The sequence below is a fragment of the Mesocricetus auratus genome, unplaced genomic scaffold, assembly GCF_017639785.1.
Source record: "Mesocricetus auratus isolate SY011 unplaced genomic scaffold, BCM_Maur_2.0 Super-Scaffold_100010, whole genome shotgun sequence".
Lineage (NCBI taxonomy): Eukaryota > Metazoa > Chordata > Mammalia > Rodentia > Cricetidae > Mesocricetus > Mesocricetus auratus.
Genome location: NW_024429194.1, coordinates 78,738,735 through 78,757,212, shown reverse-complemented (window position 1 = coordinate 78,757,212; position 18,478 = coordinate 78,738,735). Strand labels below are relative to the sequence as shown.

Below are 18,478 nucleotides of genomic sequence, written 5' to 3'. Positions count from 1 at the left end.
ATACCAGGTCTGAGGTGGGCCCCAGCATCTTTGCTGACTTAGTTCTGTCCACTAATTATGTTGGATGCCCTGCATCTTGGTCCCCTGCTCAGCCCTGTGCCTGCTTACCTGGGCCTTTCCTCCCGACTTGTTTGTGTTCCTTTTGACTCTCTTGAAGTTTGCTCTACACACTCACAGGCCAGCCCAGGTTGGCCTCTGGAACACAGTGAGTGGGCAGCAGTCCTGACCTCCAGGCCTTTGGCCTCTTGACCGCTGCCTGCCCTGGCCCTTCTTTTGGACCCTTCTATGCCTACCTCACCTCCTGCACCCACAAAGCTCCCATGTGTAACATTCCCTTGGAGCCAAGTAGGAGTTCAGCCTTACTCCACCTGTCTCTCTGTCCTTTGGAGACAGTTCATAGATGTGAGCAACAGGGATGGTTATGATATATACACGCGGGTACAGGGTGGCTGTAGCCCATTCTCCCATCATGTGCCGAGAGGTCCAAAGCTCAGGGAAGATGCATGGGTTCAGAATGCCAGTGTGTCATTATGTGGAAAAAATGTAGCAGAGCAGCTTGTCCCACCCTGGGCATGTTCCCACACGAGGGCCTGTTCCTTTAACACACCCTGTGAGTTGCAGCTCCTGGTTCAGCTGAGGAGAGGAGGAGCACCTGTCTGGTCTTTACATGTACACAGCAAACCAGGCTGTGAGGGCTGGGCTGTCATTCTCAATATACTGTTGATCACTCTGAGGGGATTTCTGTGATGCCCAGTGCCCTCTCGTTTTCTGGTCAGTGCGGGATGTGTGCCCACTCCCCACATTTTCAGCTGAGACAGGTCATGGCTCCTCAGGTGCACTAACGTGGAAACTGACCTTTCCAGACCTCAACCACTACATGTGTCTTTCCACCTGGCTTCCCCGACAGAAGAAAATCAATGCGAGAACTGAGCTGGACAACTCCAGAAACTGAATGACTTTTACAAAGTATATTACAAGGAACCTGCCATTTTGTTACCAAACCTGTGAACTTAGCTCTGTGACAGTCAGTAATATGTATGTACCTTGAAATGTAGCCTTCAATGTTGGGCCACTTCTGGGAAGGGAGCTTGAAGCCCAGCTCTCTCATTACCCTCTCTGAAGGTCAGGGCCTCCATCCTTGGCTAGAATCTTGGTTGACTAAGGATCACTGAGCTGTGGTGGCTGCTGAGTTTTGATGGGTGCTAAGTTGTACTAGCTTTCTGGGTTGTGCTGAGTGCTGGGTCTGCCTTTTTCTTGTGCTTGAGAACATTCTGGGATGCCATTTCCCTGAAGGTCTTTCAGATTTCTGTAGTCACAGATAGCCTTACCTAGAAGATCCCATCTTGCCCTGGGATTAAAAAGGACCCTTGATGAGCAAGGAGCAGAAGGCTAAACCTTGGGTACATACAAAAGGAATGAGAGACCCTGTTCCAAGTGTAGGTGTCATAGCACACATCATGCAGAACCCAGGTGCCATGACTCAGTGGCTTCTGTCCTGATGCTTATTTGCAAGCTGTTTAGACTAGGCTCTCTGTGGAATTACAGCTTCCTCACAGCCCTGTGACACTGCTATGCTGGCTGCAAGTCTGGGCTTTCCTACCTGCTGTGTAGCAGTTGCACATTGAGTTCTTTTGGGCTGTGATTGGGCAATGCTCACCTCACTGAGAGCCCTGAGTATGTCTAATAAGCTGAATCTGCACCTTGCTCTCTCTCATTTTAGTAGGAGGTTTGGTGCATCTGCCTGGCACTGCACACACTCTGAGATCAAAGGGTTTCTCATGGCTGGGCCGAGTTCTCTTTGTGTTTCCAAAGCAGAGCTACAAGGTCATGTTCAGTCTGATGGAGAGGTGGAAAGCACCATTTGAGAGCTGCTGGGGGAGTGTGGGTAGACGAGTCTAGAGATAAGTGGGTAGAAATGTGACCGGAAGAGAGGGGACATGTGGCCAGAATGGGCTGGTGAAGCCCAGGCCTGTACTCTTACTGTGCCTCACCCTCCCTTCTCCTGAAGACAGGCAGGAGACCCAGTGCCCTCCTACATTCCTGCTCTACTGCCAGAGATGTCACGTGGGAGTGATGGTAGAACTAGATGACCAGATGAAGTCATTGCCTGAAGCTCCCCAGAATAGATACCTTCTGTTCCTGTGTGCAGTGTAGTAGAGTCAGGGCTGGCTTGCCTGGACCTTTTAGGTGGTTAGTCAGCCTGCAGATAACCTCTGTGCCTCCCAGTCAACTTGCCTATAGCTGAAAGCTGCCACTACCTGTGGGCCTGAAGTCAGACTGGGGGGTGACAGCTGCTCTAAGAAAGGCCCTGGATGCCAGGCTCATAGTATTGTTGCAGCCCCTTCTGTCCACCCTGTATCTGCCTCCTGGCGATAGCGCTGAGATTAGGACCTGGCAGAGGCCCTCTGCACAGGCTCTCTCTAGGGATCCTGGTATGAGGGCAGTGAGTCTGCTGCCTTGCAGATAAGAGTGGGGGCATGGGCTCCTTCCCTGTGATCACATCCTGCCTTAAGCCCCACCACCTTCCCCAGTGATGCCTCAGGACCACATGGCCCCACATCCTGGCCAGCCTTAGGTGTCACAAAAGCAAGAAGTCTGCTTGGGATGAGACAGACTCTAATCGCAGTGCTTGGATGTGTGTTGACCAGAAGTCTCTCAGCTGTGCTGGGAGATGAAGGGAAGCCTTTGTGCCAGCCCCTGCTTTCACCACCAAATGCTGTTTTTCTCTTTAGAATTCCTTTTAGGAAAATAAAGGAAATTAATTACGAGAATAGTCGTGTCCCCATGTTGTTGTGGGTTCTTCAGTGTTGGGGTATCTCTTCCTCTTTCTACCCTAAGTGAACTGTCAACCCAAGAGATGGTCAGTCAGTAGCCACTGGCTGTCACTTTCCTGGTTTTAGTCCTGATTTGGACCCAAACTTGACAAGATTCTCAAACTATTAAGTGGATTGTCAAAGAAGTCAGCTGTCAGAGCTGGAGGCTGAGCCCATGGGATGGGCTGAGAGTGAGGCTAGAAAGGACTTCACAGACAGAGTGCACTATGAACAGGCCCTGTGGTGCAAATAGGGGTCCTACAGCTCTTCTTGCAGACCTGTGGCCAGCTGAAACCCAGGACACCCAAGGCAGCCTCACAGGGCAAGTGTGCACTGCACAGTGTGCAGTGATCTCTCCTTGGGCACTGAGGTCACCCCACTCTGAGTTGCTGATTTTGTTGGGAGGTAGAGATCCCTAGTTGGATTGATTTAGATCACCAACAAAGTATCTACCACAGAGGCAGTGTGTGGGCCCAGCACAGTCTGCCCTTGGCCCTTTCCCGTCACTGCCTGTCAGATTAAGTTCTGTATGCTTTGGTTTACTAGATGACCCTATGAGGTAAGGGATGGAACCTCCACAGCTCTTCCTGGGCCTGGCAATGGAGAAGTGACAGGGGGCTTACTGAGTGTGGCCTCCCTTCCTGTGGCCAGCACCTGGCACAAGGTGAGGCATTGGCCCTCCCAGACTGACTTAGAGAAACAGTCATGGTTCCTGTACCACAAAAAGGCCAATTCTACATACGCTTGAGCTGAGGCCATATAGGAAGCCCAAGACAGCTTTGACCAAGGCTCCTGACTTCTAAGTTCATGAACCAGATCAATGGTGATATACACCCAGAAGTCAAGTTCAAGAAACCTTGTGGCTGCCGGGATGCTGAGAAGTGAGAAGGCAGTCCTCCTTCTGGGCATGTGGCTTGAGTCCTTCCACCCGTGCAGTGGAGAGTTTGCCTAGTCCTACTGGTAAGGAGACGACACTGCCAGGACCCAATAGGAAGGAGTAAATGCTTGGCTTGCCTTTGAAAATGGAAACCATGGTTTGAATACTCTCCACCGCAAAAATACAACCCTTAGGAAATAGTGTTTTAGAAAAGGGAACCACAGGATAGTTCTTCCCAACCCAAGACCAGCTCTTCAATAGAGGGCCCTGAATGCCTTCGAAGCCCCCCTCATCACCTCACTTGCTGTCTCTACGGTATCTCCAAGCCTCTTGAAAACATATTTTTAAACTGCTAAATAAACACCCCATTGAATGGTTATGCCAAGCTTTTTGTATACTAGCAGGGGTAGTCTTTTCCTTTAACATTTTATTACTAAAGAAATTTAAGTATGGGAAAAGGCAAGGCATCATTGAATGAGTACCACTTTTATTTGGCAACCAGACAGATTTATTCAACTACTTGATTACTAGTCAGGGGTTGAGCATAAGGTAGGGCAGCCAGAAGTGAGCTGTTAAGACCAGCACCTTTACCAGTGCAATGGTCAGTTCTCATTGTCCACAGGACTGGACTTAGAATCACCTAGGAGATTTAAGAGGTACACACCTGAGTGCTACTGTGAGGATGCTTTCAAAAATAGTTCACTAAGGGGGGATCCACCCAGGATGTAGGTGGCAGCATCCCATGGACTGATAGGGAAAAAGAAGTACAGCCAGCATAGCCCTCTCCCTGCTCCCTGACTACATAAGCAAGGGCTGCCCTGCTTTGCTCTACCCTCCCCCCATGATGAACCAAGCCCTCTGAAGCCTGAGGAAAACAAACCCTTCCCCTGTGGAGTTGTCTCGGGTGTTCACAGCAGCAAGAGAAGTGAGAGAATCTGCATGTATGCACACAGGCCTGGGACCCGGGCCACACCAACAGAGTTCACACAGGTTCCCTGCTGTCAACTAGTACCCAGGTGCTCTCCATTTCTCCCCAGATATAGAATGTGTGTCTGCATATTATATGTACCTTGGGTACCTCAAGGACATGGGGCTTGCCTCCCTAGCACTGGGATTGCAAGCACACACCACCATGCCCTGAGTTCTTATTGTTGCTAAGGATCAAATAAGGTTCTCATGCTTAGGCAATAGGCAATTTACCCACTGAGCCATCTCCCTACTCCAGATCTCTTTCTGACAACTGTTCTTGCCAGCGGAGTGGGCTCACACTTGGTTTGTGCCCGGCTTGTGTGTGGCCAGTCATGGCTCCTGACTGTCATATTCAGTCCATTGTTGAAAGCATCTCTTTACTGGCTTAGGACCACTTGGCCTGTTTCTGTAAACTGTCTTTTCCTGTCTTTTGCCCTTTTGTTTCAGAGTGTCTGTGCTGTCAGCCCTGCCCCCCCCCAGCCCCCTGAGCCACTTCCATTTTATACATGTGCCTAACACAGGAAAATGTTTGATGTTGACTGAGAGCACAATCCAGTGCAGATGGGTACAGATGCTTTCTGCTTGAGGTCTGTGGCTTTGAGAAGAGCCATAACCTGTGGCTTCCCAAGCCCAAGTTTGCAGACTCCAGAGCCTGGGGCCAGGATGAGGAGGAGGGTTAGCTGTGAGTCAGAGATAGCTGTCTGAGGTACAAATCAGCCTAGGAAGGCCAAGGACATGAAAGATCAGGTCCCAGAACCAGGAGCAGGTAGGCCTCTGTCCTGACCTTTGCCCCATTTTACCAGGGCTGTACTAATGAAGACATGGGGGGGTGGCACCTCAACAAAACCTGTGTGTCATGCTTCATGTACGCCTTGTGTATCCTAACCCTGCCCTGAGGAGGGAACCATGGCTGATGGTCATGGAGGGCCACAGTGAAGGCACTGCAGGTTCCTGGCGGCTCTTCCTCTGTGCGCTGGTTCTGGGTGGTGGCCCTCAAAGGGATGGTGTGTGGGGCTCTGATGTTCCCTGCTGCCCCATTCTGTGACAGGGGGGCCTTCCACACACTTCCCTCCCCTCACTACTCCAGCCGTCTTCCAGCCCCTCCATGCCTCAGTTTTCTATCTTAAAAGATTGACGAGCTTGGAGAAAGGAGCAAGAATCTCCCAGGAGATCCTGTGCTCTGTCTGGATGTCCCCAACAGTGGCCCAGGTGGCACCTAGCCTTCTTTCTAAGCAGAGGACAGGTAGGCTCCTTGCAGCACCTCCAGCCCTCAGGGTTTCTGGCCAAGATGCAGAGCTGAGCTAAGCAGGATGGGAGATGGGTTAAACCAATTAACCCCCCCCCCCCGCCCGCCCGCCTCATGTGTCAGGGTGGAAGCTCTTCCTTCATCTTTCTCAGTCAGGGAAGAAAGCAACAGGAAGAGACAAACAGGCCCTTTTAGCCCTGTCCTGATTAATTTATTCATCTTTGCATGTTGGCAATTTGTAATCCAGGCTTGAGTAGCTTTAAGCAGACCCGTGTGTTCTCTGCAGTGCAGGAACTGCTGATGAGCTTGGCCTCCACACCCTATGGTCTTTGTGCACACAGGGCCTTAGGAGCACCAGGAGGCAGTGGACTCAGGGCAGAGCCACTTAGATTCATTCGTTCATTGGTTTGTTCATTTGTTTGTTTTCCTAGATTGGGGTTCTATATATGGTCCAGGCTAGCCTTGAACTTGAATTTCTTCTACCTCAGCCTTCAAGTGATAGAACTACAAACTAACATGCCTGGTATCACTTCAGAACTGTGAAGGGAAGGAGGGACAAGAGAAGGTGTGTGATGGCTGTTGTTGGCTGTCAACTTGATGACACTTGGAATTAAAACCCAAGGAGCTCGATATACCTGTGACTTGTTTTCCCTGAATTAAATCATCTCAAGTTGGAAGAGCCACTTTTAATCTGGGTCCTGAGATGAGAAGATATAATTTTAATCCAGCTCTTTAGAGGTGGGGAGATCCATCTTTAATTGGGGCTACACCTTCTGCTGGCAGCCTCTAGAAAGGACATGGAAGAAGGAAGCTTGCTCTCTGCGTGCTTGCTCTTCTAGCAAGTCTGTTCTTTCACTAGCATTATAGTCTCCTAAATCCCAAATACCATAGGTAGGTAGGTAGGTAGATAGATAGATAGATAGATAGATAGATAGATAGATAGATAGATAGATAGATAGATAGATAGTAGATAGATAGCAAGAGAGAGAATATGAGAATATATTATATAGGGATAGATAGAGTATGTATATTCTGTTCCTCTAGAGAACCCTGACTAATACAAGGTTTCCCTCTGTGCAGACACCAGGTCTAACCATCTGTGTATGATGTGAAGGCAGAAGTGGGGTAAGTAGGAGAAGGAAGAGGACTAAAAGAAGGGTCAAGAGAAGGGATTGTGAGAACAGTGGAGGAGAATAAGAATGAGGTACAGTAATCTGTATGTATAGAAATGTGGTAATGAAACCCATTTCATATGCAAACTAAAAAATTAATGTCATGAAGTTAAATAAAACCCTTTATTTAGTTCAGCAAAGCCAAAATGCTATCATTGTAACCTGCACTCCATGTGGAATTATCAAAGAAAATCTTTGCCTTCTTTTATCTGTACCTACCATCCAAAGTGTATATAGGTTATATACCAGCAAGTCACCCCATTTCTAATGTACCATGGACCATAGCAGCCAACTAGGCACACTGCTCATTTATACTCATTGGCTTCTGCTAAACATGATCTCTCCCCATTTCTACTTTCTGTCACTGCAGGGCTGGCCCACAGGTAGAGTACAGCCCCTCGTGCCCCTGGGGAATCCCAGTGAATGAATGATTTATCCTTCTCACACTGCATAATGGAGGACAGTGTGATGTCCCACACCACCTAGGCGTTCTCCCTGTCCCAATAAATAGAGAATGTCTGTACCCCTGCAGGGAAACTTTCAAAGGACCTAAACAAGAAGGGTCCAGTCATATTCCACTCTAACAATCAGGCCACCCCTTGACTCACGCTAGACCTTCCATTTAGCATTTGCTAATGTGTGTAATTTTGAAAAGGTTAGAAAATGCAGACAGGTGTTTAAAAAAAGAGCTCACCTTATTCCCTGTCTCTACCAATCACATCAGATCCCAGTCACACATGTTTGTGAGCCCGTGTGGCCACACAGGTAACATGCAGGCATACTCCCAACACACTCCCCACCCACAGACAGAGCAGTGTCTCAGAGAAAGGAGGTCAAGGCTTGCCCAGGAGTCTACATAGCACCCAGCTCATCATGACACTGGCAGCTAGCTACTCTGGTCAGTGTGGCTGGCCACATAGTTCTGACCCATTGTTCCAGCACTTATCCCTTACTCGGTCTTTGTGTCCATGGAGGTCCAGCCCTCATGTTGGAAGCATCTATCCGGAAGGTGCAGTGTGGGGCCCTACATCCTAGTCCTGCCTGTGCTGGCTCATCCCTTGGCCTTCTGCATGTGACCACACCCAGAAGCAGAGGCTAGATGGACCCTGCATGTTCTCTACTCTCTGTTTCCCTGCCCAGTCCATCTGATGCACCCTGACTAGGGTCCAGGGGGTCCTGGGTGTGTGCTGACAGCTATCACCATCACATTTCTGCCAGGTACAAGGCAGGGCCACATTGATGGTACCTTTCAGGGTTGGGCACATTTTACTTTTTATATAAGAAACCTTGTGTCTTGGAGCTTAGTGTCCATGCCCCTTGTGCTGCCAGGCAGTGGCCCTATTCAGCCAGCTTAGGTGTATCATCCATGTGGAAGTCATATGAATTGCCACCAAGCCAAGGTAGGCCTCATCCAAGAAGGCTTAACAGAGCACTGCCCTTGTGTGAAATGAGTGCACCTGCCCTGAAGACCTGCTAGGGTTTCCCCAGGACAGAGGCAGAGGTGGAGATGGGAAAGCTTTGTTTTATTCACTTAGTAGTTCAAGCCCCATCAGCCCCTTGGAAACGTTTTTAATTAAATACAGTTCATTTTTGTACCTGGGTTAGAATTCAAAGAGCAGGTTTAGCAAGGTTGAAGGATGCCTCTCTGTGACCTCAGGAGCACCAGGTGTGGTACAGGTATGCAGGGTAGCCATCTCAGAGGGCTAGCACTGGCAGGTGTGCAGGCTCAGTGGCTCCCTGGGGTTGTGGAGTCCTACCCACAGCAGGGTCGGAGCCCTTGATGACAGTTCCTTCCCACAGAATCTGCCTCATTCCTGCTGTATCCAGTACCCAGCAGGAAAGCAAGGTGCTGCTATTCTCCATCTTTGAACATTCTGCCAGATGTGGCTTGTTTTTTTTTTTTTAAACCTGTCTGCCAGTTAGGGAGATGACTTAGCTGATAAAGTGCTGGTGAGGGCCCAAGTTCAACCCTCCACACCCATGTAAGAAAGCTAAGTACAGTGGTAATGCTTGTAATCCCTGCACTGGGAAGGCAGAGACAAGCACATCCCTAGGGCTTGAGGGCGGATCAGCCTACCCCTAAACCCAGCATGACTCTAGTTCTCACTGAAGTGACCAGCTCCTGGGAGCAGCACTCAAGATTGTCTTCTGGTCTCCACATGCATCTGCACATACATGTTTTCTGTCTGTCTGTCTGTGTACCCACCCACCCATCTATCTGCCCTCCTGTGCTCCTGTGATTGCTCGAATACTCACACGCACACATACACACACACACACACACACACACACACACACACTCTCTCTCTCTCTCTCTCTCTCTCCTGTCTGCTGACTGCCTTATCCTCTCCTATAGACAGGGAACTTATTCAGCAGCAGTCTCTGCCTTTCAAGGCTGGTTCTGCTGTACAGCTCCTGCTGTCTCTGGAGTGCTGTTCACCTCTCTAGTGACAGTTACATTATCAACCTGCTGCTGCCACTGAACCTTTTACTCCAAGCATTCTGGGACACTGTGCATACACTTGCAACCAACAGGGCAAGTCCCAGCACTGTCTCCATTTTACAGGTGAGAAACAGAGACAAAAGAGTTGAGAGATTTGTACCGGGCTACAAAGACAGGAGTTGGATTTGGCCCTGGTTGCTCAGCCCTTGTAAGCATTGACTCCCTACACTGTCTGATCCCTGCACTCAGTGGCCCCCAAGGGCCATGTACCAAGTTTGAGGGACCAAAGGACACATGGAGCTGCTATTGTCGCAGAGAAGGCAGATCTCTATGACAGCATCAGGGACATGATTGTAGAGGTTGGTGTGGTCAGAGCCAGAGCTTGAATGGAAGTCCATTGACTTCTGACCCCAGGATCCTTCATTGCCCTGCCCCCTACTCCTCAGCCCTCAGAGCCCCAGTAGTGGATCTAAGAGGGACCAAGAATGTAAGCAGGTCACTATGTTGTCCTTTGTGGAAGTACCTGTGGGTAAGATTGCTTATGACACTGTGGAGCACTGACCCTCTGCATGGATAAACTCTTTGTCAAGGAGCAGACAGAACCACAGCCTCTCTCCTTAACATTCAGAGCCTCATCTCTTGGAGCCTCTCCAGGGGCCAGTCATGGCAGCGAGAGTTCAGAGAGGATACCCTTCAGCAGTACATACAGGGCAGGCTGAGCTGCTCGGCTTGTGGGGCGTGGCCCACCATCTTCCAAAGCACTGTCCCGAGGAGAAGCACTGTTCACCCTGCTGTCTGCCAGGTAGAACAGAAACGGTCTGGATCCACATTGCCTTTGAGAGGGCCACAGTGTCCAGGACGTGGCCCAGTCATCCTCTTGGTCAAGGCCACTGCTGGGACTCTAAACCCATTCATCTGGGATGTCTATGTGGGTTGTGTCATTGGCATTGACGGGCATCTAGATTTATTCAGGTGACCACAGCCTACAACTGACCCCACAGGAACCCTCCTTTGTTAATTGAAAGACTGGGCTAGCTGAGTGACACCCCACTGTACTCTCTCAGTGGCTTTCAAAAGTGGCAGTGTCCTTGAGTTGCTTCAGTGTCGATGTCAGAAGAGAAATCTCCCTTTATTCGCACAGCCACAAATGTGGCCTAGCACTGATTTGGTTCTGGGGTTAAGACAGAAGGGTCAAGTGCCACCTGCAGAGTTCTAACAAGGGCTCTGTGGAAGGATACCCTGTCAGCAAAACAATACAGAGCTGTCCCCAGCCAGCCATTGCCTCTGTGGCATGCCAGCGATGGCTTTGTGAGTTAACTGCTTGCCTCCTGTACCTTGTTGGTGATGGACAACAGCTTCTAATAAATGTACCATGTTTCCCAGATAGGAGATGCCGCTGCTGCTGCAACAGGAAGACAAGCCTTTTTAAAAAAGAAATCTGTATTTAAGCCCGTGTTTGTCTGTGTTCTTTGCTGCCTTAAAGGTCACCCAGATAGATTTTTTCCTTCTTTAGCATTGCAGGCTGTGAAGAGCCAGGCCTTTCCATTCTCCCTCCATCCAGTGAACCTGGGGGACTAAATTAGATTCTGAAATTGAGTGTGCAGTGGAGTCAGTAAGTTACCGTAATGGGAGGGTATTGCTTCTCACCTTGCAAGTAGCGAGGTCATGATAATACGAAGCGAAGTGGATTAAAAATAAAACCAAAGGTATTTATTTATGACCTGCTCAGAATTGGATTGGCATCCGTGTAAGTTGCATCTAATGGTGGAAGACAGTAGATTGATGTTGATGTGTCCCTGAGGACATGCTGCCAGGGAGACCTGCTCCATGAATTCAATTTAAAGACCAACAGAAAGTATCCAAAATGCAAAGAAAATAGGGGAAGCAACGGTAAATGGCGATTAAAGAGTGTCCTGGCACATGGTTCTTGTGACTGGGATGTGCATCCCTGAGTCTACTGGAGGTTCCCTCCTGACTGGGATGGGGATGACGAGGGAAGTTTGTTCTGATTAGCCAGCCCCAAACCTGGGTTATAGTCCTGAGCACCGCTGTGTCCTCTCCTGGTTCTACCCATACTGACAGAGCTGTCCTAGTCCACATTAATGGGGAACTTAGGTTCCTCCCTGCTATCCAAGTAGGGTTCTAGAAGTTAGGTGGGCCAGAGTCCAGAAGCTGTCATAGACTGGAAATCAGGCCATGCTGGGCTGAGCTGGGCTTTTTGAAGCCAGCTGCTCTCTGTCTCTTGTCATCTGTCTAGAGCTGGGGTGACATGGCTTCAGGGCCCAAATCCTATAGAGCCGATGTCTGCAGAGCCTTTGGAAAGGAGTATACTGCTCCCTGGAGGTGGTGGCTTAGCTCACACCCATTCGTCTGTGGAGAACCTTCTCTGGAAAGCTGTTATAACCACACAGACCTCTAAGACCCACATCTGCTTAATTCCTCCTAGTATTGCAGTCTTTCTCCCAAGACTCGCCCTATCCTTAATGAAGTCCCCAGAGACTTTGTATGTGAGCCATCATCTAATAGAAGAGGCCAGGCTGTCGATGCCAGGGTGTGGGTGTGGGTGTGGGTGTGTGGGTCACCTGCATCTTAACATGATGCCCCCAAGATCCTGTGGTTTTTCCCTCCTGTCACTGACCTCGGCTGTTGTTGGTAACTCACTGTCTCAGCATTGTCGGTCCTGGTTCCTAGCTCTTGGATGTCCTTGTGGGGATGTCCTCTATCCCCACCCTAAAACATGGCCCAGTGCAAACCTGGGGTGCTGGATGAAGCAGAGGAACTACAGCGTGGAAATCCCAAAGCAGAGCTTTTCATCCCTGATGCCAGCAGAACTGAGTGACAGTGGCAGGAACAGTCCCATGTGTACTCAGCCTGTTCTCAGTGTGTCCCCATTGTGTGCAGTGTGTGTCCAATGTGTGCAGTGCATGTCTAGTGCATTCATGGTGTGCCTACCTGGTACTGGACATGCCCCTGAAGTCCACATGTCATCCCAATGGCTAGCAGGCCAATCATTCTGCTGTGTTTATAAGGGGGTCCCTCGGCTTCTAGGATGACATAAATGATTGTTCCCAATGTCAATACTTGTTACCTTTGATCTTAGGGAAGAACAGAGTATTGGGGACAGGTGGCTCTGCCCTATGGTGTAAACATATTACTGAGACCTGAGGCAGTCACCTCACACACAAGGAAGTATAGAGAGAGGTGGTGTGTCACTCTGTAGTCTCAGAGAAGCTTTGCGCTCTCAGAATTCTCCTGCAGCCTGACCCATGGAGCCTTCCTGGCCATGAGGACCGCTGGTGCTGTGTCCCTGGAGTATTAAAGGGTTTGGAGAAGGGGTCACAACTGCAGTGCTGTGAAGTTCCACTGTGTGGCTCTCAGTTGCTGAGCTGGGTGACAGATAAGACTATCGAGGCCAGAGTCTGGCTGGGTGGGGTCACAGGATGAGTGAGTGGAAAGGACCACAACAGCTGAGGGCACTGTGCCATGCTTGCCTCCTGCTACTCACTGGCTTCTGAATGCCTGCTGCTGAGACCTGGCCTTCAGCCCTGGACCCTCCCTAACTCTCTGTCTCTCCTCCAGGAGTTGCTGCTCTTCCTCCAGAACCTGCCTACTGCCCACTGGGATGACCAGGACGTCAGCCTGCTGCTGGCCGAGGCCTATCGCCTCAAGTTTGCCTTCGCAGATGCCCCCAATCACTACAAGAAGTGAGCCTGGGCCCCATGGCAGTGGCCTCACCCTGGGGGTAGCATTCCTTCCCTGCCTGGACAGATGCTAGCCTCTGGATTGGTTCTTTCCTGGTGTGACCTAGCAGATTGGACCCAGCAGGGTCCCGAACTGGCAGGATAGTCAGCCTCAGTTTGATGAGATACCAAAGAGAGCCTGGGAGAGAATCCTAGCTTCAGAAGCTCAGTGTGGCCAGGAGTGTCCCTCACCCTGGTCCTTCCTTGCCAAATGTCCAGCCTTAGGCCCACAGCCCAGAGGAAGTTTCCCTCAGAGAGGCCTGCTATATGGGTGCCAGGCAGGGGTGGGCAGCCATCTCAGGCCTGCTGTGAAATGCACAAATCTATTCTGTTGAGTGAAAGAATAAAGTCCAGACAAAATGCTGAGCACCACTGGGGCTAAGCACACAGAGCCTCCAATGGCCACCATGCTTAGTCTTAGTTTAAACAGGGCTGGACCAGGAGTTTGATCCTGGAAGGCTGTGGAACAAAAAGAGGCCAGGGCAAGCTGAGATCTCTCAGTCACCTCACTTTCTGTCTTTAATTACCCCACTACCTGTCCTTGCGGTGAGGGGGTCCAAGAACCCCCAGGGAGGCAGGAGTTACTGTCAGTCAAGGCCCAGAGACTGTCTTACAGGCCCACACTTGGCCAGAGCAGGGCAGAAGTGAATAGTTCTACAGTCCCAGCCTATACAGGGAGGCTCTTCCCACCATCACCTGGATAGGAAAAGCCAGGAGCTGCTGGCTTGGGGTCCCTTCATACCCTACTGACCTTCCCAAATCCACTGGCTTGGAGCCGTTGCCCTGGCTGCTCCAGGGCCCTCAGACTGGCTTCCCACATGTGCTCCCAGGAATGCCCCAAGCTGCCTGGCCTCTGTGATGTGGAGTCCCCAAAGATCACCAGGCCACCTGTAGGGCAAGAGCTTCAGACTCCTAGAGCTGGCTTCTGTCCTCAGTTACCCACTATGGCCCAGGAACAGCGCACCACTGCCCAGGCACTAGGACACTGCCCAGAGGCTGTAGGGGACACAGGGAAGATGCGTGTTTGCGTCTATTCAGATTGTTCTGGGTCAGATAGGGCATGACATCAGCAAAGTGTTGTGCAGGCAGTCCATGTCCTGGACCAGCAGAAGGACATGCTTCCTCGAACCAGTGCCTGTCCTGGGTGAGTGGCACCCAGTCATGAGGAAAGGTGCCTCTGTGGCTCTGTGGTGAAGCGTCATCCTTCCTGATCCTTCCATGGCGCCGATCACCCCTCAGACAAAAGGGTAGGGCCATATAGATCTGCCCCATGGTGTTTTTTTTTTATGAGATGACAAGAACCCATGAGGTTAACTTAAGCCCTGAATGAATTTTCATGTGTTCAAATGCTTGACTGGGTGTAAGGGACGCTGGCCACAGTCCTGTGCCCAAGCCCGTGAGCTGAGCCAGGCAGGATGTGTGCTTTGAATGTGATGTGTTGGAAACATGAAATAAAGATGCTTCATATGGCCCGTGGTCTTTACATATTTTTATTCTATTTATTTGGGGAGCCTGTGCCATGGCCTAGGTGCAGAGGTCAGAGAACAGCTTGCTGCAGTCTGTCCTCTTCTTCTATCATATGGGTCTCAGGGATCAAACTCAGGATGTCAGGCTTGGTGGCAAGCTCCTTTAACCACTGAGCCACCTTGTTGGCCCTGTGATCTTGACTCACTCTTCAAGGCCTGGGCCTCAACTCTGAGCCTGTGCTCTAGGCCTTGCCTTGATCACGGCAGTACTGTGGTCTTGCTGGCATACGTCCTCAGAAGAGGAAGGAGTATTTGTCCAGGTGGCATGGGGAAGCCACTTGCCTATGGTTCGGGTGGGATACAGACCTGGTCCTGATCCTCTGAAGCCAGGCCTTGGAACTCCCAGTACTCAGGAGCCAGCAGACTAGGTGTCAGGGTCCAGCACAGACCCCGTCAGGCTTTGGACAAGAGACAACTCTCCAAGTTTCCATTGTAAAAAGCCTACACTTAGTTGGCCCTGGAATCTAGGCCCCTCTTCCATACTCCTAGGAACTCAGAGCCTGTCACTCTACCTTCACCGAGGTGTACGACTCCAGACTCTGGTCAAACAGCTGCCACATACTGTCATTTGCCACCATGAATGATGCTCAGTCCCTACCTGAGGTCTTCCCTGTCTGTGATTGGTACCTGAGTCCCAGGGTTCCTAGATAAGATCCCACCCTGAGCGGTACCCAGGAACATCTAATCTACAGAAAAAACCCTGTCTACTGAGCTCTGCTGTTGAATGCCTGAAATGACCCCATGGGGCAGTCAGATCTCTGACAAGGAGAGCTGTGTTGGGGGCAGGGCTGTCCTGGGATGGCTTGGTCATGTGGGAACACTCATGCAAATCTTACATGGACACATGGATATAGGTCCTGTATCAAGTGCACTCAGGTAATCTTCAGGTACGTGTCACCCTGGTATGTGTCGCCCTGGGCCAGCAGCTCTAAGCAACCCCGGGGGTCTGCTTGCCCTATCCAGGGGTGTCTGCGGGGACAGAATGCCTGAATGAAAGCCCCTCCTGGAGCCTCCCTACCCTTTCCTCTCTTCACTGACCAACTCATCTCTCACCCCAGCCATGCTTCCCTCCAGTGTGGCACTCAGCTCATGGGGACGGGGCCACACAGGTCTGCCCCCACATAACTTGGAGGCCTTCCAGACCTACTCTGCAGCCCCTGGCATGATCCTTAGCAGGGGATAGCTTCAGAGGCATACAGATGAAGAAGCCTTTGAGTCCATTTCATTAACAGGTTGAGACTGATTAATGTTTCCCATCAAAGAAAAGTGTGGCACCAGATGGTTCTACTGCTGGATTCTACCGAGTATTTCAAGAGTCAACACTTGTCTTCCTCATATTCCTTCAGAAACCCAAAGAGGAGGGAAAATTTCCAAACTCCATTTACAAGGCCAGCATTCAGTCTCCTTGGTATAAAAACCAGACAAGGGCATCAAAAGACAATTAAATTGCAGGCCAAGGTTCTTGAATAAAAAACAAAAAAAGAACAAAGGCCCTCAGGAGAATCCTAACAAGCTAAACTCATGACACATGGAAATACAGTCCATGAAAGTTGAGTAGGATCTGTTTCCTGCATGCAAAGATGGTTCAATTTAAGCATACTGGAAAATGTGGTACAGCAGATTAACAGAATAAAAAAGCCATGAAAATCATGTCTTACATACAGGAAGAGCAGTTGACAAAATTCAATATTCTTTCACAATTAAAAAGAATTATCCAAGCTGAGCATGATGGTATATGTCTTTAATACCAGAACTCAGGAGGCAGAGACAGGTGGATCTCTGAGTCGGAAATCAGCCTGGTCTACAGAGCAAGTTCCAGGATAGCCAGGGCCTCACAGAGAAACCCTGTCCTGAAAAAACAAAATAATTACTAAACTGGCTATTCAGGAATTGTAGAATATTTGTTTACACTGTAAAGATGTGTGTCTGCCTAAGTCACCTTCTGATTGGTTTAATAAAAAGCTGAATGGCCACTAGCTAGGCGGGAGAGGTTAAGCAAGACTTCTGGGCAGAAAGAGGAATTCACAGGATTTGAATCTAGGTCTGCAGGAGATGCCACCGAGACATGGAACAAGTCGGACATATGGTGCAGAGGAGAGGTAACCAAGCCATGTGGCAGAACATAGATGAATACAAACAGGTTAATTTGAGTTTTGAGTTTTACAAGCTAGAATGGGAAAGTCTAAGCCAAAGTCTCCATGCCATTATTTGCAAGCTGGCAACTGACAAAAAAAAAAAAATGTACTACACAGAATTATGTGTAGTATAAAGGAATAGGCCTCTGCATAGGGTAGGCCCTAGAAAAGAAGTTCACACCAACACTTTATTTCACAGTGGAAAGCTGAAGCCCTTTCTTTTAAGGCTGGAATGAGACAAGGAAAGTTATCTGCTCTCACCGCTTATACTCAACGTAGCACTGGAAGTACTCAGTACAACACTGGAAGCACCCAGCCTGATACTGGAAGTCCTTCCTAGACAAGGTGATACAGAAGAGAATAAAGGAGAAAGAAGAAACCAATCCATCCCCATTTGCTGTTTGCATAACAAATTCTACCAGAAGAGAGAAAGTAGAACTGGTAAACGAATCCACAGCACATCTGTATGAGAATGGCAAACTCTGAAGAAGAAACCAAGAGAACTATCCTATTTACAATGGTTACAATAAATAGTAATAAACTTAGCCAAGAAGTTAAGATTTATCCTAAAGGCTAAAGCATTTATGAAAGAAATTGACGAAGGCATGGCTACACCAAAAGATGCCTCGTGTCCATGAACCAAAGATGAAAAGGCCAAGACTGTTAACATATTCATTTACTGACTTGCAGTAAAATCACTGCCACAGTCCCAACCACACAGCTCAAAGAAAGAAAACACACCTAAAATTCATTTGGAATGTAAAGCTCAGCTTGCCTAGCAAGCTGAAAGCAAAACTGGAGGCATCATACTGTCTGATGCCAACTATACTGCAAAGACACCCGTCTGAATGCAGCATGTGTATAAATCAGTGTTCTCTAGAGAAACAGAACCAATGGACTGAATATGAATATATGTGTGTATATATTTATTACACTGGCTTATAGGATATGGTTCAACTAGTTCAACAATGGCTGTCTACCAACAAAATTTCCAAGAATCCAGAAGTTGTGCAGTCCACAATTTGGATGTCTCAGCTGGTCTTCAGTGTGTGAGGGAATCCCAAAGTAGACTCTAATGCCAGTGAAGGAATGAACTTTCCAGTGAGCATTAGGGCAAGCAAGCAAAGAGAGAAAGCTTCCTTCTTCTATGTCCTTTATATAGGCTCCGAGTTGACGGTGTGGCCCAGATTTAGGGTAGATTTTCCCACCTCAGAAAATTTTAATTAAAGGTGGGTCTTTCCACTTCAAATGATTTAATTAAGAAAAGTCCCCCACAAGTGTACCAACTGCTTGGGTTTCAATTAATGTTAGAGGTAGTCAGATTCACAACCAACAGTAACACTGGCAGATATAACACACTGCCTAGTCAAACAGAACAAAGAACTTAGAAGTGGAGCTGTGCATAGATTGCAGGTTATTCTTTGAAGAAAAAGGTGAATTCTCAAATGAACTCTCAGTGAACGGGTTGATCCATGAAAATTACAGACCTTCTAAGTGCTCCGATTAAAGAGTTGATGGCTGTTTTTATAGTCATAGTAACAAAGGGTTGAACCCCAT

At 49.1% G+C, this 18,478-nt stretch overlaps 1 protein-coding gene across 3 annotated transcripts in view; it reads left to right on the top strand.

The window, feature by feature from the left end:
* Positions 1 to 14,732, top strand: part of Tbc1d22a (TBC1 domain family member 22A) — a 293,862-nt gene extending 279,130 nt beyond the window's left edge. For 2 of the 3 annotated variants that reach the window (XM_040754023.1, XM_005067065.4), the window contains one exon: positions 13,100 to 14,732. In XM_040754023.1, the coding sequence (XP_040609957.1) occupies positions 13,100 to 13,228 (129 nt within the window). In that variant the 3' untranslated portion in view covers positions 13,229 to 14,732. Of the gene's footprint in view, positions 1 to 6,985; positions 7,031 to 13,099 lie in introns of all 3 variants that reach the window. The other variant, XM_013111376.3, reaches the window with a different exon arrangement.
* The last annotated feature ends 3,746 nt before the right edge of the window (positions 14,733 to 18,478 follow it).